The sequence below is a fragment of the Aquila chrysaetos genome, chromosome 25, assembly GCF_900496995.4.
Source record: "Aquila chrysaetos chrysaetos chromosome 25, bAquChr1.4, whole genome shotgun sequence".
Classification (NCBI taxonomy): domain Eukaryota; kingdom Metazoa; phylum Chordata; class Aves; order Accipitriformes; family Accipitridae; genus Aquila; species Aquila chrysaetos.
In genome coordinates, this window is record NC_044028.1 from 11,508,614 (window position 1) to 11,534,539 (window position 25,926).

At 35.9% G+C, this 25,926-nt stretch overlaps 1 protein-coding gene across 4 annotated transcripts in view; it reads left to right on the forward strand.

The window, feature by feature from the left end:
* The window catches only part of SHISA9 (shisa family member 9), a 198,012-nt gene that overhangs the window by 7,217 nt on the left and 164,869 nt on the right, over positions 1–25,926 (forward strand). For all 4 annotated transcript variants that reach the window (XM_041120351.1, XM_041120350.1, XM_030002401.2 and 1 more), the window contains one exon: positions 2,057–2,184. In XM_041120351.1, coding sequence (XP_040976285.1) covers positions 2,057–2,184 — 128 coding nt within the window. The remainder of the gene's footprint in view (positions 1–2,056; positions 2,185–25,926) is intronic.

Consider the following 25,926-nt stretch of genomic DNA (forward strand, 5'->3'; position numbering starts at 1 on the left):
AAGTTAGGAACTTTCACTTGCTTTTCTTCCCTTCCCAGAAATGTGTCCAGCTGCCTCTGGAATTAGAATTAATATTCATGTCAATAATTTTCTTCGTATAGAGATGTATTTGCATAAATTGACTAGATACTAATGGTTTTGGTCCCCACTTATTTTAAACTACGTTTTGCAATATAATGCTTCCCTTTTGCATCATTTTCTACACACCTTTATGAGATCTCTTCTATTGAATTTTTATTGTTCTGCTATGTAGGCCATCTCTGCTATTTCTGCTGTATAAGCATTGCTTCAAATGGGAGCATTGCTCTGATACCATTAGTCATTTGGTTACCGTCTTCTGACCTTTTACAGTATCAACAGAGTATTCTGTAACATGTTGATCACAACTGTAACTAATACTTTAATAACATAATGCTAGCCATAAACACAATGAAACATCAGTATCATTCAGCTGTGTACCAAAGCAACATTCCTGCAATCTGAAAGCAAGATCCAGCTCAGGATTCCTCTCTGCCTGTAACTTAAATGAAGTTACTTTTTAATATTTAAAAGTACAGTGCTTCTTGATCAAGAAATCATCATGACACAGAAGTACAGTGGAGGAGCTAGATAGCACTTGCCATGGCTCTCACCAGTGAATGTGCTTATTTTTATGTATTTATTAGTTTATAAACTAGTCTTTCTTGATGCACTATCTGGGACACTGTATATAATTTTGCAGAAAATTAAACTAAACTGGGCGCAGTGCCCAGAAAATGCATCCATTCCCTTAAAAAAATAGCTCAAGGGGTCTAAAAGTTAAAACTAGTAAAACTAAAAGGAGGCAAATAATGGTCAGTAAGGCATTGACCTGAATAGAAAAGACTTTCATTGAATGCTGAAGACACTGGTAACACATACCATAGCTTTCCTTTGCCTAAGGCAACAGTTTCTGCAGGTGGGCCAGTTATTTTGTACGGCACAGTAATTCAGCAGGTAGCTCTATGGCATATACCTAAGGGCTAATCCTGCTCCTACAGAAGTCAATGGTAAAAATCCACAGCCCGGAATCACAGACAGAGTTAGATGTTGCCATACTGAGAGTTTCAGAGCTTAAAACTTAGTCACTAACTCTGGATCCAGAGGGCTGATACAGGTGTGTGTGCTTATCTGTATGCCTAAGAATGGACTTACACTCAGCAGGATGCTTGGCAGTGAAACCTGTCCTCAGAAAATACACCAGAGCAGGATGAATCTGTCTCTCTTTCAGATATAGTTACTGCCTGCAGTTGTGCAGAAAAAGTCCATAACCAGCATCAGGTTGGGCCTGGCCTAACTGTTAGGAATCCTTTTGCTTGCTCCCTCTTTGCTAGCATAAAGCTTTCATCCTGTTTCTGACCTGGCTTCAAAGCAGCAAGGAGTGTTCCTGTGCAAGCTTTGCTCCATCTTAATGACTAGGACACTCATAGAAGTTAGAAAAGACATTTTTGATCTCCCCTTCTGGATGGGAAAAGCTTAATCCCTGATCATGAAGAGTGCTATGTCTACTGGATTTCTACATTAAAATCATGTGACCTTTCAACTTTGGTGGCATTTTTGAATGAAAATGGCCAAGACCACTGTGTTGTGTGGTAGTCTGCAAATGCATGTGTGAGAATTTACTTTGACAGGCCCTGCTGGTAATCTAGGTGTGGAGATAACTAGTTTGTGAAGCTATAGACAGGGGCTAGGTGCTGAGGTGCTCAGCTTAACCAAGATGGCAATGTTACTGAGCACATGCAATGGCAGAACTCTACAAGTCTCAACAAGCTTAAATTATGTTCCTACAAAGCCAAGACAGCTAAAGAACTTAATGTGTTTCTGTCTATTGCTGCTAGCACACTGTCTAAGACAACCTAAAAAGAGCCTTAGGTGCGAAGTCTGACAATGAATCTGATTCCCTAATTTTGCTGTGAATGGAGCAGGTTTCTCCAGCAGACATTATAACAGACTGCATCTCAAACTAAAAAAACCCTGGAATATATTGGTAATGCCTTACAGATTTTGCAGGTTCATTCTGATTTTGTTTGGTTTTCAGGGCTCTTGCTGATGTTATGCGACCTCAAGGTCCTTGCACAACAGATCATATGGAAAGAGATCTAAACATTGTAGTACATGTGCAGCATTATGAAAATATGGAGACGAGACCTCCTCCAAATAATTTACGTAAGTTGCATTATAACTTTATCAATACCTGGAATGCTGGCACTAAAATGAGCATTATGAAACAAATATTGCTGGATGTCAAATGAGGATCAACAGTACATGGGTTCTTGCAAATTAGAACTATTCTTTATTTCAGAAGTAGAAATATTTAGGCTTTCCTAGTGCAAATAGTGCAACACTAAGAGAAAGCCATTTTGAATAGAAACTTTAGTTATTATATTTATTTTTAATTAGTTGTCCTGGTTGATTAATATTGGTTTTGTATCTTTGTCTCATTCTACCTGGTGTTTTTGCTCAGCTCATCAAGCTATGCCTTATTCAATGTTTTGTTATACCAAAATACAAGTAGTTAAGCTTACAGCAAGATTTAACAAGATGTTTCATAGGGCTGTAACATCCAATAAGAAAGTGGTCTGATTAGGCTGTTATATCATCTCCACTAGTAAAACAGTTAAATACTTTCCTGGCGAGCATCAAGTTGTATGTGGTTTTTACTTTCTCTCTTTTTTTTTCTCTCTAAGGGAAAGGCGAGAGGAAGATTATTATTTTAAGTTTGAAATAATATTTTTATTCTGTATCTGCTATTACGTGTTTATGTTATTGAAGGCAAGGAAAACATGCACCTTGGAGCTTCAGAGGAAATATGGTGACATTTCAAGTGGTTCTGAAGTCCTAGGAACTTATTTCTCGGTCTTGTATTAGACCACAGTACAGATCTTTCTCATGTTGATTTTCCTTTTGTGATGAACAGTTCCACTTCGATTTTAATTTGGATACATATTTATGTATTTTATATTTATCCATATCTTAAATATATATACATATGTGAATATATATACATGCATACAAATTATAGATAATATATTTACAAATTCAAGTTCAATATATTTATAAAAGAAAGGGGTATCATTCAGGAAGGTTTAGATTTTTAGGCAGTGGGTGGCTTTATGCTGTGTGGTAGATCAATGTAGATGTGTGTTTTACTGCAAATACACTTTTACTGGTATTTGGATTTTGAAACATTTAAAGTATATGCATTAGTCTTTTCCTTATCTTTCTGTAACTATAGAAAGCAGAAAATTTGCTTATATTTGGACAAAGAATGAATTTTATTTGGACTGCACTGTGCAGTTACTGTGAGATTTTACTGCTTTCTTTTTGGGGGGAGGGTATAAAAACAATGGGAGAAAGAGCAGATTCATATGCTGCATGCACTCCTGATGCTTGTTTTGTGGTAGAGGCTGACTGCAATTTCTTATGTATGTGCATCGTTACAGAGTAACAGGAGAGAATTAAAGCTGTGACCTCTAATAAAGTTACCACATATAGTGAAGTGTGACACCTAATCTGTCTGCACTGCTCTCCAGCAAAGTACTTCCACCCAGTCCTGTGCAGTTCTATACTGCAGAGGGGGAAGTACATACGTACTGCAGCATTACGTCCCTAATTGTATAAAAACACACCACTTCTGCAGGGGAACTTATGCTTCTGTCTCAATCAAAGGTGCTCTAGCCCCCTGGAGCTGAGGTGGTGAACTGCTGAAGGTTTAAGGAGGATGGGAATATGCACTATATCTCTCTTTGCTCTGTGTATTAGCTCTTTGCTGATCTCTGATCCTTCCTGTGACCATGTTTTCAAGAAGGAAGATGCCAAATGGTAATGCAGTTAGGGTACAATCCTTATTTTCTCTTGTATGTGAAATGTTTATTCAGAATCCCAGTTAATGAAGGAACCAGAAAGTAAAGAGATTCTTACTGCATTGATTGTATCTAGGTTTTTGTAATCATCACACTGAGATATTTTGCTTAAAACTCTTTGTATACTGCAATATATGACATAACACAGCAGGTCTTTAAACTCATTGTTTCTTGGCTTTGAATTCAGATTTAAGCCTCACTTCTATAAACTCTTGCATATAAATGCAACTCAGAGCCACATAGTTACTGCATCAAGGACGAAAAAGAAAGATACATTTAATAGTACCTTAGGATCTTGGCTTATGATGGCTCTGTACCACCTCTGTCTCAGAATTTGACCCTCTGGCACAGATGGAGGAATTATATGTGAAACAGCTTTTGCACCACTGCAATTTACAACATAGAAGCACTACTGCTACTTTGGAGCTATCTTAATCCATTGGGTAATGAATAGGGGCAGTCCCAAGACTGCTTCACATGCAGCTCAGGCATTCCTGCTACAGATGGAAACCTCAGAAGCAAGCAACTAAGATGGTAGCTGTTTCAGTCTAATCAACTTTATGGATTAAGTCAATCATTTTAGATTGTTCAATGCAGACCTTCAAGTAGTGAAATTACTCAAGGCATTCTATAACCGATACTACATACATTTGCTTCATAGCAAGTAGATCATTATTCTGTATTTGTTGCCATTGTATTCCCTCATAAACTCATCTAACACACGACTAAATGACCCACTAGAATTAGCCAGAATGTCACAAATGATTAAAGTCTGTTGAGAGCATGTGCGTTTACGGTGTAGAAAAAAATCTTTATAAAGAAAAATGATTAAGACATATTTTCCAAGTCCAGCATCTTAGCAATTTGAAATTTTATAGTGGAGTTCTGAAACTCTACAAGAGTGGATATTACTTGCAGAAACTTTGGCAGTGCAGCATTACCTACTACTACTGCTGGAAAAGTGACTGGCTTTTTTTGGTATTTTTACAAGCAAATAAACCAGGGTGAATTACAGCTTTCGTAGAAATTCTCTTCTAGATCTTTACTTATACAGAGGAAATGAAATAGTACAAAATTATAGCATCAGACACTGATATGTATTTTTTAAGTTTTCTTTTCTAAGTTACCACTTTCTATCTACTAGCCATCCCAAAATGAGACTTAAAAATTTGAGACTGATGTACTTCTCATATTGGTCTGTAGATATGAAGAGAGCAGGAGGAATTTCTTAGCCATGATGTACCCCTTCCATACTGTGCCTTTCAGAATACTGAAGAGGAACTATTGAAGGCCAAACATTATTAAAAATGTTCTAAGTTGAATGTTCATTTGCTATTTCTGCCCTCTTGAAAACATTTTGCTGATGCTGCCAACCCGTTCTGAAAGTGTTTTATTAAGGGAAGCTCTGTCAAAATGACAAACTTCACATGATCTCTGACACTGAAAATGAGTGTGTTTTTGTTTCTGGTCTGTTTGTTACCAAAGGACAAAGAATTTCTAAGTCGCCTGCAGCTAGCACAGCTATTTGCCAAAACTAGCAGTCCAACAGAAGGCCAAAAGTAGAGATCTCTTTTCAGCATCTTGCAGTTTACTCAGTTTCTCGTCCCTTCTTTTCTGATACTCAGAAAAGAACAGACATATTGGAGGTTCTGGATAAACATAGGTTTTTTCTTTGCCCATGTGAATCCAGACAACCTAGATGCTTTTTAGTAAAAGCTATTTTGTTCTTAGTGGTTGTTGTCAAAATTTTCTTCCAGTACTGTGCTTTACTTAAGATTACTTTTCCGTTATTTCCCTTCATTCATACACATTAGAATGTAGTGGTGCTTTGTAAACAAGCAGCAGCTATCTACCAAGAATCATAGCATTCAAGTTTTCTAACATGAAATGTTCAATAAAATAAAATAAAAAAGAGGATATTTAAAGGTTATGTTAAAAACATAAAACCAAAAGCAAACCTTCCTGCAGAATTTGAGTTCTTTTGTTCATCTCTGACTTTCATGAATCTTAAGAAAGCAGCAGCATTCAAGATTTTCTTTTTTCTTCTTTTTTTTTTTCTTTCTACTTATTCTGTTAGAAGTGAACAATTTATTTAACTTGTTGGGATTATAACACTGGTGCAGTGGGAGTTAGGAGGCTTTGCAGCTACATCCTCATTTCTGAAACGTGATTACTGCTATTATTTCTAATTCATAATCTATGATAGCAGAGTGAAACAAATACTTAAGTTAGTGCAATCCACAGTCACTTTTCCTAATGATCAGTGAAAGCTCTGTTACTCTCTCCTCAATAATAGCTAGCCTTGCACTAGTTTATTTAAAGCATTTATGCAGACTCCCAAGATAAAGGTGACTTTAAAGGGAAGCCAATTCCACATTATGGAGGTTTTAAGATGAAAAATGCTAGCTTTTAGTTAGTTTGACATGTATGGATTATTTCTTCATTTTAACATTAAAAAAAAAAAAGTGATTTGTAAATACACCACTCAAAGACGGAAGTGTTGCACTGTATCAAACGGCCAATTTTAATACTGGCCAAGGATTTGCAGCACATGTGATTAAAATGACTTTTTCTGTTCTTAAATATATGCAAGGGAATAATGTGTTTGCGGCTGCATTTGATTGTCAGTTGTCCTGGATACTTACTGACTACAAATGCTAATGCTGAAAACAAAGCTAAGACATTTCTTTAACTGGTGCCTTATGATAAGTTAACTTTTGTTATTTCTTTGTTTCTATGTTGAGACAGTAAGCATTTAAATAGTAGGGTATTTTTTGAAGTTCTCGTGTATTAGAAGAAACATTCTGTATTGCGTATTCCTGTGCTTTCCCCCATTTCTGCAAATAGAAGCTCAGCCTCTGTTTTCTAGTGAGAGAAACTGTCACTAGTTTGACACTCTGAAAATACAGTTAGAATTTGCAAGAATTTTTTGCAGTCTCTTTCATCCCTAGTGAATATGCTTTTTGTTGTTGTTGAATACAGTGGTCTTTGGCAAACTAATTATTTTTACGTTTAACATCCATAAACATGCTTATATCAGATGATTCATTGTGTTGCATTGCCTAAATATAATTCCTACTGTTGCTCATTGGCAATAAGCATACAGGAATATTAAGAAAATTTAGTAAAGAGAAGTACTATTTTTTGAAATGCAGAGCTCTTGAAGTGTATAAAACATGATAACTAATTTACTTACACAGTAACTGTTGGACAATGAATTGCATAATATTGAAGAAGTAGTCATTAAGAATGTGTAGATATTACTGTAACAATATGCTCCTGGTGGCAGGAGCCTTGAAACTCTAGCAAAACCCTTGTTCAGACAGAGGGGTGCAAAATCCAAAGGACTGAGCAAATAACTGTATGTTTGGCCTCATTGGTATCTAGGTTGTTTGATTACAGTAAAATGCTTTTTTTAGGCCTGGCTATATGCATGGGTCTAGCCCAGAGGAATTGGACTATGTTCTTCATAAACTTTAATTGGCTGTTCACCTCTTACTTAGAAGGACAGGGTTCCAGCCATGTTTTATGAGTGAAAAGATGGACAACACTAATAAGTTTTCAGCCAAGAAAAAGATAGTTTTAGCACAGTGACAGAAGGAGAAGTGAAGAAGTACTGCTGATGGAGTACTCCGAAACAGTGAAGAATGAAGGAGAATAAAATGGCTAGCTTAATTGGAGGATGTACTTAGTTCACCAGAAACTACAGTGTTATGACAGAGGGCAGGGACTGTAGTCAGTAAGTATTGGGAATTTGTTTCCATTTAAAGTCTTAGTCTTCACTGCCAGTATGCAAAAACTCATTTTACTGGAGTTTCTATGATCTATCCAGGAAGCACCTTAAAATTATTAAAAAAAAAAAATCTGATAATTTAGATTAAATTCCTGAGCTAAAAGCTAGTAGACTTAAGTTAACCCTGGTGGAGGGCTACTTACTACATTTTGGTTGTAATACACAACAAAGAGGACAAATTCCACATTTAAATTATACACTTTACAAAACTAATCATCCAAGAAAAAGGCCACACTACCATCACCAGCCATGTGAAAAGAAATACTGCATTTTAAAAATATAATTTCTGTTTGAGGTTAAAAGCTGCAAGCTTCTTTGTCACAGCTGCCTTGAGACCACTTTTTAAACTACTTGAAATTAATTTCTAGATACTGACTTCAACTGAAATTATGCTACCAGTAGAACTTCAAAGCATTAACAAATTGGTGATAGAATTTTTGTTAATATTCTTACAGCTATAGCAATGCATTCCAGAGCTCCAAAGCTTCCATGCTGGAAACAAAATCTTCCATATAAACTTAAGAGTCTGGAGATGCATTTCTCTTGCAACTCAGTCAGTCACTGTAAGACAGTAATGTTTAATCAGTTATGAATGTGTGTTTAGACTCACAATCATTAATATAAAAAATGTCTCTAATTTACATTCAGATTTTAATTCAGATGCATGATGCTGATTTATGAGAAGATGCTATGAAACTTCTTGAAATACCAATAAGTATTTCCAAGGAAGTTAATTACAACCTGAGAATGAGAGCTGCTGAGTTTGTTTAGGAAAGAGAAAAAGTAAAACAAATGAAGTATCTCATTTGTCATTGACTGGTGTACATTTCATCAGTTAATTTTTTTTAGAAAACAGGATGATTTTGAAAATGTTAATATATGTCATACACAATAGCTTTTTAACTACAGCAGTCTTCATGAAGTATAGTATGTCAGAACTCTAGCAATGCTCCTACCATACAATTAATTCCATGACTTTGGAATGATCCTGTTGGCTTATAGCAAGCAAAACAGTAAACACAAAATTTTGCATCAACAAAGACTGGGGGATTGCATCCTGGGTCTATAATCAAATAAAATTGTGAACTTAACATCATTACATATGTTCAGTGGGTCCCTTCTTTATTCTAAAATATTTCTTGTTAGATACGATCTTATTGGAAACTCTGTGAGAATGTTATGCATCCTACCTGCAATTTTAGTCAGTGGGATATGTTTTGAACTATGTTGGGTAGGTCTTCATAAGTTCTGCTCCGTATAACCATTTCCATTAGGACTGAACAATGAAGTTTTCACTCTATCTTTCTTCATTTATTGTACAATGAGAACAATTAGATTAGATTACTGCCTTGCATCCTATCATTTACTTCTAGTCAGCTTTTAATTCAGATAAATTTGACATATCTTAATAAAGATATTCATCAACATAAAATGTATTTGGGAGAAATACAGTTAATCACTGACATTATCCTTTAGCAGCAATAATTAACATTATGGTAATAAAAATTATTTAGAATATATTTTTACACTTTATAATGTAGTTTAAAAGGCTGAATAATTATTTAATAAAATAAAAATTATTGTCATGACAGAAGAGAGCATTGCTGTACTAGACTATTATATAGGCAGCTTTGAGTCACACAACAGCAGACTTGAAAAGCACATATAAAGGATGAGACTAATTTTGCTGTCATGGGAGTGCAGATTAAAATACTTTGAAATGTTGTCCAATAGTACAGGGATGTATTTACCATATACAAGATGAAAAGTTCAGTATCTAAATGTGGTTTGGCTTTGGAAAACAGTTATGCATTTCCCTTTAATTCCACTTTTACTTTTGTACTATCAGCATAATTATTTAATAAGGGTTTAGTTCCAAAGGTGTTTGTTATTAGAAATTGCTATGTCCTGTCATCAAATACTCATCTGAAAACAAAGGCAATGCTTAGAAGAATAAGCATCCTCTACTGTTTTGGCATTTTGCAATCTAAGTTTTACTTACTACATTTTATTAATGAGGTGCTATACCTATTAAATACTACTCAATTTAATATCTAAAATTGTATTTTATCTTTGGACAGGCACACTGAATAATAGTATTCTCAATGTTGAATAACTTCCAGTGCAAAATATTCCCACTGTTAACCACAACTGTCAGCAAGATCAATCATCAATGCTTCATGCCTGTTGCAATATTTCATGTCACTGGGATTCTTGATGTCAAAAACTGGTATAGGAATCAAGTCTTGGAAAAATAAAAAAAACCCCAACAACACAACCTTTTTTATGATTGTATTCTGCTAGGTTTTAGCTCTTTAAAATGAAGAGGATAGAGACTGAGATACCTTTTTGTTTTTTTTTTTAATATGGCATGAGTCACCTCGTTGAAAGGCAAAGAAAAAGTACCTTTTGCTTTCACTGTTGGTTTGCCAACAGACAAACTACACTTGCCTTTTCCATGCCAAAACAATATAGTTTTTAACTGTTGACTTACAGCTTAATCATCTCACTGAATCCATTAACTCCTACCCTCATATTTTGTCTTAAAAATCGTAGATTTGTAACAGAAATTATAAAAACATAAATTCATTAATACATCAGTTTCTGTCCATGCATTCAGGCGCAAGCATTGACTATTGCTGATATAACTGATACATCCACAGCTAAACACATAAATTTTTTATTACTCTGGCTGTATGAAACTTTGGTACTATATTTTAGATGTTAAAATGCTCTTATCAGAAATTTAACATTCTGTAAAATTACTTCCCTCTTCATTTTTTAATCAGTCGTACCAGCTTTGCCAAGCAGAATCAGTACAGTGGTTAGAAAATAAAGTAGAAGAGGTTGGCTGCATACGTTAAAAAGCTTATGAATGCACATTCCAGTATTACGAGGCAATTGTGATATGCTATTCAGTGAGAGATATTTTCACGAATTTCAATCTACAGTTTCAATCATAAATGATTTTCAGTACCTTTGTTCTATATTCTCTGCTTTACATCGTAACTTTCCTTGAAATGTACACATTGGCTCTGACTCCAGTTTTATTATCATAAGATAAAGTCAAGAAGGGAACAGAGTGTGTTTAATATTTATGAAATAGCTTTGTTGTTGACTTTTGTAATAGAAAAAAAGTTGAAAAAAACTCTGGAACCATGATAAAAAACTATACTGATAATCATTTCCAGATGATTACAATGTGGGGTTTAATGTTTTCTTAGGTATACAAATAAATTAAATCTTTGATTTTTAGTTACCACATTTAAATAGCTTTTCAGAACCCTTCAGTAATATTTTTTTGTTTTTAACTTGTACATTTAAGAAACATGTCTGTGCACCCAAGCTTAAGGCTATAACTATACTTCTGAATCTGTAATGAATTTGTAACATAATCCAAAATAATCAAATTTTCTTTTACCATCCACTCCTTACCAATTAAAGGAAATGCACATTTGATAAACAATTATTTATACACACACACAAGCATACACAAAAGAGAGTGTGCATGACAAAATTTGGACACTATTGGAGTTAGCGATTTGTTTAGCTGGAAATGTCCACAATAAACTGCCTCAAACAGAGATCTGGTTTTTACCCTGAAAACTTTGTTCTCACTGTGTTAGGTCGCCTTTTACACTCTACAGCACTAGCCAGGAAAACCCCCCCAGCCTTTCCCATGTAGATAGGTGCTCTTCCAGGGCTAATATGATCATTCCCTAGCACTCTTGAAGTGCTTTATTGTTTTTTCTTAACATATTCTCCACGCATACTAAACCTTGTGCTTCCTATTGCTGTCTCTTCTGCTGCCTGTAACAAGCTGGTCCTCCATGACTACAAATACTGTTTGATGATGCTACTTTTTATTTCAGAAAGTCTGTGGTCAGCCATTGTGGACATCATATGAAAAAAATACCACAACATAGAAAAGTATGGCAAATGTCTACTAGCATTTCTTCTTATCAACGGGGCACTGAAGATTAACTACTTTCGGCCATAAATTACAAAATGGTAGTGGATGCGATTCAGAGGTGGGGGTAGGCACAGTCTGTGAGCCTTGTAACAAAAGTAGGATTTTGACAGTGCTTACAGTAGTGGCTAGTTTAAGCCAATTAGATGAAATTCTGATTGGTCAAAAATCATAGTAAAGCATTCACCATCTTTAATGGCTCAAGGATTTTACCCAGGGGCACTACAACTCACTTAGGACCTCATATATATCTTGTTGAGGGGAATTATGTTTTTGTTATTAATCTTGAATAATGAGAGAGATAAAGGGATATGCAGGAAGTTTATCTTAGGGCTTTGCAAAAAAACATGACACAGCTTAGAGAATTCAGTGTTGGAGAAGGAAAAATGCATGTTCATTGCCAAGAGTAATGAAAGCTATTCAGGGGAAGTGCAGTGAAAACTACCAAATAATTTACCAAATTAAACCCTCCTGAGAAGTGTTTTGAGAAGCCAAGAGGCTAGAAGTAGTTTCCAGCTAGATGTACTTTCCATTTTTGTTCTGATTTCAGGAAATTTTGGGAGTCTGCAAACGAGGAGAATGTCTGTGCCCTTGGCATACAGGAGAAAGGGAACCTTTCGTGCTCTTCTTCCACACTCCTCCCCTTTGGCAGCACAGCTGCTATAGTTGAACAACTGTTGTCACCCCCAGTATGCAGAACAGGCCTCTTGGAGGGCTTGTGCGGATACTGAATTCTCAACCACTGAACCCTGGCACAAAATAGAATTGCAGGTGGCAGCTTTCACTTATGTAAATGGTCTAAAATTTCTCTGGAACCTTACGTGAGTAGAGAACTGAGCACAGTGGAGATTTGTTTCACTGAAGCCCTTCCAAATATGGAGGGATCCGAGTCAGCACGTTTGCAAGGGGGTAGTTGGCCAAGAACAGACTAACTGGTCTGCTAGTCTGGCCAGGTGTGTTTGGCCTAGGTAAAACAATATGCTTATATTATTCAGAAGCAAATTATTAGATGAATTCTAGAGCATCCCTGTGTTAAAAAGAATGAGGCCTACCGACAGTATTTTATAAACAGCTTCCAAAAAGGAAAAGTAGTCCTTTCAGAATCATTCTCATCCAGCAGTTAAACTAAGGAAGTTGATGGTGATTTATATATTTTTGCTCTTTCTTTTCTACATCTGAAGGGCCTGAAGGAGTTGCTGTGCAACACGCTCTTAGCAGTTCCTACTGGGGTCTGGGCTAAGAATCAGGAATGCGATTTTTTTCCTAAAAGCTTTGCTCTGCCTCATCAAATGAGTAACTCTAGTTTAAAGAATATGTTTTGCATTTATAATAATGGATTAAACTATTTCTAATTTTTCCAAAGCTGGAAGGTTGGAGAACTACATTTCCCCTATAGTAATCCAGATTCTTGTTAAAGTTCCAAGTTAATTTCTGAACAGCCAGTGGTACTGTGAAGAAACATTCTTTGTCAAAAACAAACCTGACCACCATTTCAATTAGAAGACTTTCAAGTTTCTAGTCATAGCTCTGTAGTTAAATTGCCATTAAACACTTTACTTAGTTAACTGAACTCCTATAAGGATTTTTAAGCAAAATAATGTACGTTTATGATTGATTAATTCTTTCCCATAATTTTTACACTTTATTTTTCTTTGGTTCTTGCTTTTCCTCCTTTCTTAAGGACCTCCACTTAAGAAAAGAGGTCTGTGAAAAGGAATAGTTTCTCTTGGAAATAATTGGCCCCAGCAAAGATCTTCAAGGAACCATAGAAAATCAGAAGAAAAGCATGCACATCTGCAGAAGGTTTTTGCATAGATGTTTAACTAGAATAAAGATCTCTTTAAGAGTTATAATTCACTTTTAGAGCAAAATTAACTTTTAACAGCCATCTCCTTATTCTTTAGTATGTGTCTGGGGTTTATCTTGTGTCTGCAAGTTCTTGCATCGAAGTCAGTAAACCAAAATTTTGCCTTGGGAGCCCACTATACTATTGTTTAACGATGCAAAGGTATGATTGTGATGATAGAGAGGCCAGGGGCTAAGCCTGGATAAAAATGTTTGTAGCAAAAGCAGTAACAATTACCAGAAACTTCTGAATCTTGAAGAATATTAAAAGTAAAATTATTTATGCTTCTTTGAAGATGCCCACGTTTTAGCAGATATATTATAGAGGATAAGTATATAAAATACAATTTATATTATTAGGGTAGCTCTTTCTCTGACTTGTTCATTATATTAATAATTTAATGCACCCACCTAAGAATTACCTAACTCACTAATTCTTTTTCTGACTGTGATCCTTATAGATCATTTATAGAGAGGTCTAAATAACTATATGCAAATAGATTAGGCTTATTTCGTCTCAGAGTAAACCAATTACAGTAGAGGAAAAAAACACCAGTGCTGCAGGATTCTTTTCAAGTGCATACAAATTACACACTTTATATTATGATGATCTTGCATTGTCATAATCTAGCATTTTAGACCCATTAACATTTACTTGTGAAAATCTGGTTTGAAATATTTATTTGCAAGCTACACCTTATTTCCTAGGTGACACTGTTTCCACCATTTCTACAAATACAGAGACATAGATGAAGATGTCTCTGGAACCAGAGACACAGAGCTAGAGTTATGCTGCAAAGTGTGAATCACCTATCTGCTGTATGCATAGGAAAAGATTTTCAGATTTTGTAAGCGTCAAAATCACCCAAACATTTTTAGAAAGGAAGACAAGTGGTCCATGAAAATCTGGCTCTGTAACTTAGTGCTTTACTCTGCTGAATTGTCCACTGGAATAACACTAGTGTTCCCCTTTTCTCTTTACCACCTCTCATGTCTATTCATCAGGAAGAGGAAAGATAGTGCTTCTCCACTCCAACCCCTTTGCATCTCAATAACCCATATGCAGTACCTCAGGTTCCTCTTTCATTTCTTGATTTTCTCTGGACAAAGAATAATATTCTCTGGCTTTTTCAGAGTTATCCATTCTGGTATACATATACTGACTGATCAGCAAACAGAACAAACCAAGCAAACAACTACAGAGTTTGTACTTCAGCCTTTTGTCTCCATTCAGCCATTTGTTTTCCTAACAGCTGTAGAACCATCTCATCCTTGAGATCTCAATAACACCAAAAGGGGCAAATGGATTAAAAGTTACTAGAGGGAGTAACAGATAGCTAGACAAAAAAAATTACATTAGCCTTGTTCTCTTTTAAGAACAATAAATCTTGAGTTATTTACTGAGTGCAATAAACCGCTACAGGGCATTGTTAGCACAAAATTTGGATCCATAAATCAAATAAGTATTGAGATGCTGCTCTGAGAGTCTGTAATCATCAAGTAGGGAGATCTAGTTATCAAAGGTTGGGAATGCCAGGAAAATGAGAAAAGAAGGATAGAACAATCTATGGCACATACCCTTCCCTGTGGATCAAAGAAGTTGTCTATCAGGATGATGCCTGGTTTGTAGTTTCTAAATTAATTGTATAGGAAAGTCTGAAGGGAGTCAGGATATGTCAGAAGATCAGATCATAGAGGAAAATATAAGCTCAAAACCTGGCAGATGATTTATTAATTGCTAATTATTCTTATTTCTACTTTACATGATATTAAGTGTATGCTAGAAGCTTCCAAGTGGAAAATCCACACAATAGTTAATGCAGTTCAAAAGCATCATTAGTTGTCCTTTATGGCTTGCAACACTCTTGGGAAAGAAGATATTGCACAGCTTCAAGGATGGAAAGTCAATGGTGTTAAGCAGTCTGAGGCTAAGTAGCAGATTACAAAGGGAGAAGTCCTAAGTGCGTATTTCCCTGTGTGAAATCTGTGTATGTAGAAGTGGATTTACTTTCCCCATATACCTGTAGCCTATATAGAGTTTGAGATCAGTGCACCCTGGAAGTTGGTGAGCATGAGTGAGTAACTTTAAGAATACTCTTCTCATATAGTTACTGACAAGTCTTGAAGGAATTAACAGAAAAATAATTTTATCTTAATTACCATCCCAGTAAATTAAAACTAGGACATTTGCATAGTCCAACATCACAGGTATGACTGAATCCTGGCAGTCAGTATGTCAAGATCAATACTCTAACATCTGAAGAATCCTGTTGAAATATTCTCATAGTAACTTGCAGTCACAGATTTCACTAGATTTGACCTGTGTGAGATAATTGCAAGTGGTATGCAGACTGCTTGCTCTGTCTTGTGGACTTGATACCAGTGACAGCTCCTATCTCTGTCATTCTCACCAGTTTTCCTCTGATTAAGACATGGAGTGCTTTTTTACATCGTACACAGGACTAAAACAGGTACATGCTTCCTCTTGCATTGAAACAGTTCCTGATGCACCCTCCATATAAAAAATGGTGAGGCCTTACAGCTGGAGCTATGTCCATATAAAGCAAACCTCAGCTTTTTTCAGTCTGACTGCATGCAAGCTGAGTGCCTATGAGCATCAGATTATCTTTGTGCTTCACATTGTAGAAAGGTGTTGCAGAAGCCAGTGCAGAGCTAGCTGTGGTCCAGCAATACAACATTATCATATTTATGGTTAGATACATACAGCTGGATAGCATAGACTGCTGCTGCCACTGCTATCTGAAGTTGTATCCACTGCTATCACTACCAGAGCAAACTAGGTTTGGCAAACTACAGTATAAAAGATCAGCAAACCTGGCAGATCCAATTCACGAATGAGGATCAGCATAGCCTTAACATAAAGGAATGCTAGATGAAAAGGTAACTTGCTCAGAGCGGATGTATTGAACGTATGGGATGAGAGAAGCTGTCAAAGGAAGATGACAATGAAGAGCCTCACTTCACAAGGAAGATGTCAGAAAGCACACAGAGAGAGTGGGTTCGATTTAAAATGCTCCAGAGATTCTTTTTTCAAAAAGGATTCAAAATTTCAGAACTAGGTAGTGTGTAACACCTGGAGCTGCCTACATAGCTCACTGAGCTTTCAGAACAGAGAGCTGTGTCTGGAAAACAGTCATTACCCCCATGGCTAAATTTACCTGGACTGACCGTTTGGCACTGTTATCAACTTCACTCATTTGGTAGATGTTTGGATGATAACCTTATTATATTTTTCTTTTTAAGCCACAGATAAACAATATCAGAAAGTGAATAAGCAAAAATGAGCCTGAAAACCAAACTCATTTTACAACGATAGTAATAATAACTTAATGATTTACCCAGCTGTGACTGAAAAGCAGGCCAGGCAAAGTCTCATTCTCTGCACCCTGAGGAGTATCTAGTGGATGATACCACTATTTCAGCTCAATCTCTCTCTCTCACTTGAACTTTTTCTCGGCCATCAAAGCTTTTCTTGGCTTCATGTTTGTGATTCTGCTTTTCTATGCCTGACAGTTGTAATGAAGATATGCCACAGTTAGTGACAAGGCAAGTATTCTAGAAAAATACTGCCAGAATAGATGAAATTAAATAGCTAATACCTGACATTGGTTTCTGGAAGCGATTGCCAATATGTAAATTTATGTCATGCTCTGTAACTTATAGAAAAAACCCGTATTTGTTTAAAGGTCATTATTAATTAAAAAAATCAATGAAAACACTTATAAATGCATAGAAGAAAATAACTCACTGTTAAAGTGTCATTGCAGCATAAGGATCCATAAAGGTGATACAGGAAAAGACAGCATACGTTTATCTCAGTTTCAACACTAATCCTAGCTGAAAAAGTGTTATGAATTTTTAAAAGCTTGAAATTGTGCTACTCAGCTTAGAATAAAACAATGTGCAGTTTTTAAACAAATAATTGTGTTTTCTTACATGCTTTAGCATTCTTATCGCTTCAGGATACTGCAACTCTATGTATGTTCTGCAACGAAATATGACATTCCTCTTTTCTCCCCATCAAATTTCTGAATTTTGGCCACTTAGGTACAGAGTATGTGTAAGCTGCCACAGTATACATAGCAACATACATTAATACACATACCCCCCCCCCCCCATGTGCTATGTAATATATAATATGTATAGCACATTATATTCTCAGTGCACCATTGACATTGGATCAAAACAGTAAATGGAGAGTAACATAATGCTTTTTTTCCTCAGCTGTGTAAGCAATCCTCATTTTGCTATTGCCTCGCCTTTAAGTGTTAGCGGGGGAAGAAACTGTTTGTTATTAATACACCTTTATATGAATATATAAACAAAAAGTGCCTTCTGAGAGGTGCATTTTCTAATATTATGCATAGTTACTATTACAAGATTCCCATTGCACATTCTGATGCAAACAAATGTGTTTTAGCAGCAGCAGTGTGATCTTTTCACCCATTATTTACAATGCTTTATAATTATGGTAACTATTAACTCTACAGGCACAGAAAAGTCAAGAAATTTTTGTCTTCGGATCTTAGGAATTAGTGCAAAATAATGTGAAAGTTACAATAGCATACTGATCCTGATACAAAACCGGAGAAAGTCAGGTACTGTCTTTCATTGTCTTTGACAGTCTTTGAATTCCATCCACTATGTTTTAAATAAATACGCTTGAGATGCGACAGTATAATTTGTATCAGCATAATACTATAATAATTTCAGAAATATAATACAATAAACACTATTATTGTTTACATAATCAAGATATTCCCATCTCATAATCCAAGGATGCTTGTAACAATCTGTTGTATCACTTACATTAACATTATTACCTACCCTGGGTACACTGAGATGTAATTTAAAACAGAAACAACAGAGTATTGGGGATAAGGAAATGCTGATCAAAACCTTAAGGATTTCTAGAGGTCACAAACATCCTGGCAGTCTGCCAGGATCACAGTTGCTGACTAGAGAACACTTTCCATTTTCCCTGCAACTCCAGGTTAACAGTTATTAAAATAAACACTTTGAAAAAATTAAGAATTGGTACTAATCAGGAGCTCATTTTTGGGGGACGATGGGAGAACCCTAAGTTTTCTAATATCTATAATGCCTCAAATAAGAGTATTAAAATATGTAAAATATGTAAAAATGTAAAATGACCACCCAGGATAATTTATTAATTTTTATGCAATTCACTAAAGAAATTAGCTTAGTTAGCAATGGTTCAAAAATCAGGTATAAAATCTGAGTGTATGAAAAAATTCCTTCTACTGAAGTGGATGTAGGCATTGACAAATATATACTGTCGTTAAAAAAAAAAAAAAAAAAGGCTTAAGGGACTGGATGGTCATTAAATAGAATGTGGAGCTTGTCACATCTGGATCCCCAGTTTAAATACTGTCATAGTGAGTGTAACAGTGGCCAGTTTGTAAGTTTGCATCCTAAACTATCTGTCACTAGATTTCTAATCTTTTGAGCATTAAATAATCTAGAAAGCAACGAGTTTGCCAGTTTCTTAATAGTGTCAGTAACCTGTTCTCTTAAGCAGACAGACTTGCTAAAAACAGAGGTGAGAGTGTTTATTAGCAAATGTTTAATTTATGAACACATTTGATCTTACAGAAGAAAAATAGAGGTCTTTTAAACAGAAGCATGTTAGCTTTATTGATTGAATTTCGGCTAGAATTGTTACTTGGGGGACCTAATTCTGTGACAGACTGACAGACTAACTGGGCTGTCTGGTAAAGTGGAATGCTTCTGCTTTCTCTTCTCTCTCACTGTTGTTACAACACGCTTCGGGCTAAAGCAATCTCAGTGGTATCTAAGTTCCCTCGCTGTGGGAGAAAAAAGGGAAAAGTGCATGGGCAAAACTGTGATCCACAGCAATATGCTCACATTGGCCAACCTCCATCTCTGACCATCTCTTAGCTGCATGGACTGTGTGGATTCATTGCTTTTAAAGAAGAAATGAGTTCTATTAGATCTATGATCTATACAGATACCCTCTGTATAATACAAGTCCTATAATTTTACCTAGCAGCTCCTATAATCAGCATGTGGGCTGTGAAGCCAAACTGCTGCTATCCTTCTGTACTGAGGGTCGTATTTGAGTGACAAATTCTTTTTTAATGATAAATCCTTGTTTAATTTTTTCTTTACTTGCTTTGGTATCATATATTAATACAAAGCAGAAGTGTAAAATATGCTTATAATCCTGAGAGTTCCGTTAAACCCTAACTGATAGTAGGAAAAAGGAGAATACTACTAATGGAAACAGCATATACTGAAGATTTTGCTTTTATGTGAATACAATTAGAGCTTTCCCCTTAAGCTAATAGGGTAAGTAACTATATGAGGAAATCCACAGACACTGCAAATATGCAGGAGGGAGAGAGTAGTATTTGCTTGATGTTCAATGGTCCATGTGTAATAAGCTGGAAGTTCCATCTAGTTCCTACTGGACAAATGTCTACATCAGAAATTCCTGTTTCTTCCCTCCTCCAGCTGCACATTTGGAAGTTTCAGCAGTGAAGCCAAAGCCTGAATTGAGAGAGACAGGGCTACATGTTCAAAGCTATTTTATTTTTCATGCTGTAGACAAAGATACGCACAGAAATAAATTCCTATCACATATGTGGCAGTGTGATTCAAGACATCAGTTAATTTCCTGAATATCTGTGCGTGACTGATCAACTCACATGCATTTTGCCAAATGAGATCTATTCAGATATTCCTAAACTTTGATCTTCTCCTAACGGCATTTGCCAACCTGATATAAACAGATTAATACCCTGTCTCTTGAGAGTAAAATAACGTTTTAGAGTTTCAGTAGTTACTCTGATTCCTAGTTGACAGACTTGTAATAAATGACGTACAGGATGGATCATAGCTCTAATTAATTTTTTAAAAGATGTTGAAATGATTCCTCAATATTGGTAGTTCTTCTACAGAAAATGTAGCGTATACATAGCATAACACAAACAAGCAGTGAATACATGGTAGTTTGGTATGGCACAATTATTGTTGGCATTAATTTGGAGTGTCTCATTTTTGGATTTTGCGTGCACGAATGCACTTTAAAAACCATGTTGATATAACTTTTGCAGCAAATCACAGTTACATGTAGCTCCCACAGCTCTATATACAACCAGCAGGGAACTGTCAGTCTTACTTTGATCCATAATATTTTAGCTTGATCTTGGCTAGGACGTGGACCGGTTTTTTGTAACTGTTAGGTCCATTCCTGCCCCACTGCGTGGCTTGGGGTGAGAAGGGCCAGGAACTTGGTGCAGTTGGCCAGAAGTTCCCTTAAATAGCTAGAGCTGCACCATCCTTTTTAGGAACTGTAGCAAGCACCATGGATTGCAGCCCTTTTACAAGGAAGAAGAAGAAGAATAGGGCATCACTGAAGTTGTCCTTGTGACAGCAACCCCAGGCAGTACTTTAACTCACTAGGAGCCAGGATGGCTGCCATAGCTTTGAGGCTGCTGTAAAGCACATTGTGACTGAAGAAAATACAGAATTAGGGTGTAAATCATGGAAATACAAAAGACTCTTTTCAGCTTTTCCTTTAGTTATGGACAGTCCCTAATGACAATGAGCTCTAAATACTACATATACAATGCTATGGATTTATGACTCAACAAAAGCTAGCAGCAATCTTTAATTTTTTTTTTTTTTTTTTTAAATCTTGACATATTGGCAAAACCAAACAATTTAAAAAAAATTTCTTAATGGAAAGGCTCTTTTAATAGAAAAAGATTTCAAGCACTATATATGTTGTTCTTTCTCATGAGACAATGGCTGCTGACTCTCCAATGTGTTCTGCCCCAGCTAAAGATTCACAATTCTCTATTCAGTCTGTAAATCTTTTCATGCGTGTTGTATCTTTTTTTTTTTGTCCTCCAATATTCTTTCTAGTGTCTACATGTGATCCCTGTGTGCAGCTGATATTACTGATCTAACCCAGAATTTACACTTTTTGTCCTCAATACTTGCAGATTTGAAACATTTAGCATAGTTGGGATGGGGGACATTAGTATCATCCATCCTCTTATTGCTATAAATGGTGCCTACTGTATGAAATGTGTTTTAATTTGTGGGCAATATCTTGCTAACCCAACCAACTCCCACTTTCCTATATAATTTCATAAACCTTAACCCCACTCTGTGCAATCTCCGTAATTGCTTAGATGCATAGTGACTTGTCATTTGCATCCCATGAAGCTTTTATAACAATAGCAACTTCAATTAAACTATGCCACTTGGCTTCATCATACTTCCCCCAAAATATCTTTGCCATCAACATTTCTCAGAGTGGCAATTCTCCTGAGCTTTCCAGAATTTATAGGTCACAGGTAAAACAGCATGTTCTCTGCAAATGTTAATGAGTTTACAAACTGCTGAGTATTATAATGATAAATTTGATCATATTTCTCTACTGACTTTACACAGTCTTGGCACTGCAATATTTTTAGCTTATATCTGCTCTCAAAGGGCCCAATCCAAAGCTCACTGAAGTCAAGGAAAAGAGGTGTATTAAGATTAGCAGCTTCTGATCAAGCCTGAGACAGTCAGTGCTGTGAAAACATTATCTGTCCACATCGCTTATATGGAACTGACATCTCCTTGCACCACTGCGAGTTACTGAATCTCATTTTCTTTGCAGCTTTCTGCCTGATCAGGGAATCTATTAAAGTCCAAGCAGTCAAGGCAGCTGTCTTGAGCCAGATAATTTCCAGCTTCCTAAATAAAGGGAACTAATATAATATCTACTTTATGCCCACATCACTGTCATAACTCACGTGGTATTGTGGAGGGTTTTCAGAGAGGAGGAGGGCAGAATGCAAGCAGCAGTGATTTCTAAAGGCCTGTCCCCGGTCAGTCCTCTGCTTTTGCAACAGGTTCCCTGTCCTGCTTTTATGGCTATTTTCACCAACCTTCTTGGGCACAGTTCACTTTACAAAGTAATTGCTATAGCTCTTAAATGTATCCTTTCATACCTGCAGGGGCATAGTGCAGACTGTGAACAGGAGAGAAGGTTGCATTGCTGTTTAGTGTCAGTGCTGATACCGGTATGAACAGAGAACTGTAGTCTGACATCTTCTCTGGGCATTTTAATGTATTTACAGATAGAAAGGTGTCCTTTGTTTAGAAAGTTTTTTTATTTCAGGGGGGTGGAGTTTTTTTGTTATGGTAAATGATGGCATTAATATATAGCATTTGAAGTGCTCTTAACCAGACCTAGCACTACTTTTAGAGAGAAACAAAACTGTTTACACCTGCTTTGTTGAACAATCTTCTACAACAAGTTAACTTAAAAATACAGATGACAAACATTTTTCAGATGAGAATCTCCATGAAAAACAGACTGAATACTGAAAATATCTAGTGGTAACATATCAACTATCCTTGTCACTGAAAAATGTGTCTTAAACACCAAAGCCCCTTACATTAGTCTTCTATCAGAAGGCCAATCACAAAATCACTAAACCTGTAAAGGCAATTGTTCACTGTTGCTTTAAGTTATTAGTATACATGTGTGAAAAAAGGTTTTATTCAATAGTTCAGTCGGATACTCTCAGTTGTGTCAAAATTTAAAATCCATGTGACCTTTTTTGGTATAGGAAATTATTAAAAATCTACCTTGCCTCTGACATTTAAATATGGGGGACTATACCATTCATTTATTTACCAAGATAAATAGAGATTAATGGAAGATGAACAAAGTAAAGTGGACTCTTACAGAAACAAAATAAATCATTAGAAAGGAATGAATAAATAGGACTGGTTTTGGCTTTTTTGCTTTTCTTTTTTTGCAAGTCATTAAGTTTACTTTTACACAACTTAGGGACTAATAACTAGACACAAGTTACTATAAGGACCTGTCACCTCTGCCAAATAAACTATTCTCTGTTAATGAAATAAAATTTTGTAAGGGTTTTGGTACCGTACTGCTGAATGTCACTTGTGGAAAAGGTTATTATCTAACATAACTAAATGTTACCACATATACGAAGTCTTATGCAAGTATCAGAAACTTCCCTTCATGTTACCAATGAATAAGATTTTTGTTGTTTGGTTTAGACACTCAGTGGACTGCTTTGGAGGTCCACTGAACATTTAAATAATAGATTTTATTTTTATGTCGAAACTGGTTTTGAAGTACATTAGTTTGTGGGCCCTGGCATGGTCAGGTGTTTCTGAAATTCAACTATATTTTACAGTTTCCTAAAAGCCTGCTCTCATAGTAAGAAAAAGACATAGAAGAAGGCTGTTTCCATTTTCTGTTTTCCATTTTTTGCTAACACTCTGGGAAAATGAGTAGCACAAGCAGTAGTCCTTTCTATGCAAAAATAATCAAAGAGCTTCCTCAAAGGACAATGTTAATCCTTCCCTCTTCCATTCCACACAGCTACGATGAAAAAATACAAAATTACCCAAGTCCTCAATATTAGACAAAACTAAAAACACATTTTCTGATCTCAGACTCTTGTATTTTTCTTTCTTCCAAAGCATATGCTCTAGTGAGTATAATATATCATGTAAAACCACTGTGTACACTCCATGTACTTTCTAAATATCTGGTGAAATGGCTTTTTGACTTTTTCAGGGCATAGGATGAATGTGCAGTGAATTCACAGAAAAAAGTTGTATGTGGAATTTCTGAGATGATATTGATAGCTGTAATTTATTTTTTATTTATAGTTTCTCTGGCCCTTACTTTACTTTTCTCTCCTGCTGTCTGAGTTCAATATCAAATAACTTTGCAATCCCACAATGCTGCTTCAAGCTTTAAAAAAATGGACTACAGCCAATGCCAATTTTGGGCAACTATCCAAAATTACACACCAGCTACATAGTGCAAAGTAACTTTCGTTATTTTTGTATCACATAGCACAATTTTCTTTTTCTTCTCCCCATTCCCTTGAGGAATCACCCCCTTGTCTGGGTTGCTCCTTTGTAGGAAATGTGCTAATTATTATTACTTCCTAACATGAATTGTGTTTAATCCTATGGCAGTTAAGTGCCTGAACAGTAGTTTCATTGTACATGATGTACTGTTTGGAAATGTAAAGCATAAGCACTGTTCAAGGTAGCACAGGGTGCAAGATCCTTTTAGCTCTTTGTTTTGAAGGTGAACTTGAGGAAAACGGTATTCATTATTTTCTATTTCTTAACGTATTTGAAATTTCTGTCCTAGTTTTGGAGAGATACTAAAGCCTACTGGCCACAATTCTGACGTCTTTAAACACAACTTCATTAGGGAACTAAACAAGTCAGCAACACACAGAGCAACAGCTATGGTGGCTGGTTCAGACACATTTAGAAAGTGTGTGTCTCAAAATCTTACCATTTGCACTAGAACAATCCTGATTTTGTAAACACAAATAAATACAACAAATAACCTATTATTCCAACATATACTTAAAATATAATATATTGTGTAATGAATTGTTTGAGTTAAAGTAGAGTGAATAATTGCATTTCATGAATCATCAGTGGATTTCAAAATATTTCCCAAACACTATTTTCTTATACCAACTTTATATAGCAAGATAATTACATAAATGGGAAAATCAAAGAAGCAGTTTAAGGTCATATACGATGTACTTCTGAACAAATTTATGGCTACAGTTTAATACATCAGTGACATTATTATCAATTAATTGTTTCTATCTGTAGTGGTCATGGCAGTGTTTTCAATATGAAATATCAGATGAATTATAAAAGTGAAGAGGCACAAATATTTCTCAAATGATTAAAAGGCTTTTCACAAAGTCTATAACAAGTCCTTATCTGAAAAATCAACAGTCAAATGAACCTCAGACATACAACTAGATTAGCTAACAGATCCTCTACTTCACAATAACTAATAATTCACATCTTAAACCCCCCCCTCCATGGATTACTAACATTTCAGCAGAACATTGTTGTGAGTTCACTTTATGAGGCAATGTAACTGAAAATATTTGAGCATGTCTAATTCCATATTCTATGGCAACAGTGAACATAATCCACAAGCAGAATGTCTCCACCCAAAACTCTTACATTTCTGTCCAGTGCTTGTCAATAAATAAGCACTTATTTTGGCCAACAGTTCATATGGGAACTGCTGCTGGTTCACATGGGAGTATGCAGGTACCCAGTAGGTGCCAGTGATGCCTGTACCAAAAAGCTATTCAGTATGAAGTAGGTCAAATTAGGAGACAAGTTGAGCTGGAAGTAGAAAACAAGACTTTTGGAGTAAAAAGAACATGTTTACGTTGGGTTTAAGAATGCCACCCTGCTCACATTGTGAAACACTAGTGCTTCTCCTCCAGTTCCTCCTGCAAAGCTAAGCAGAACTTGGCTTTTTGTATAGATTTTGTTGAGGACTATGAGGGGGTAGTATGCCTTCCATTTATAGTATACCCACAGGT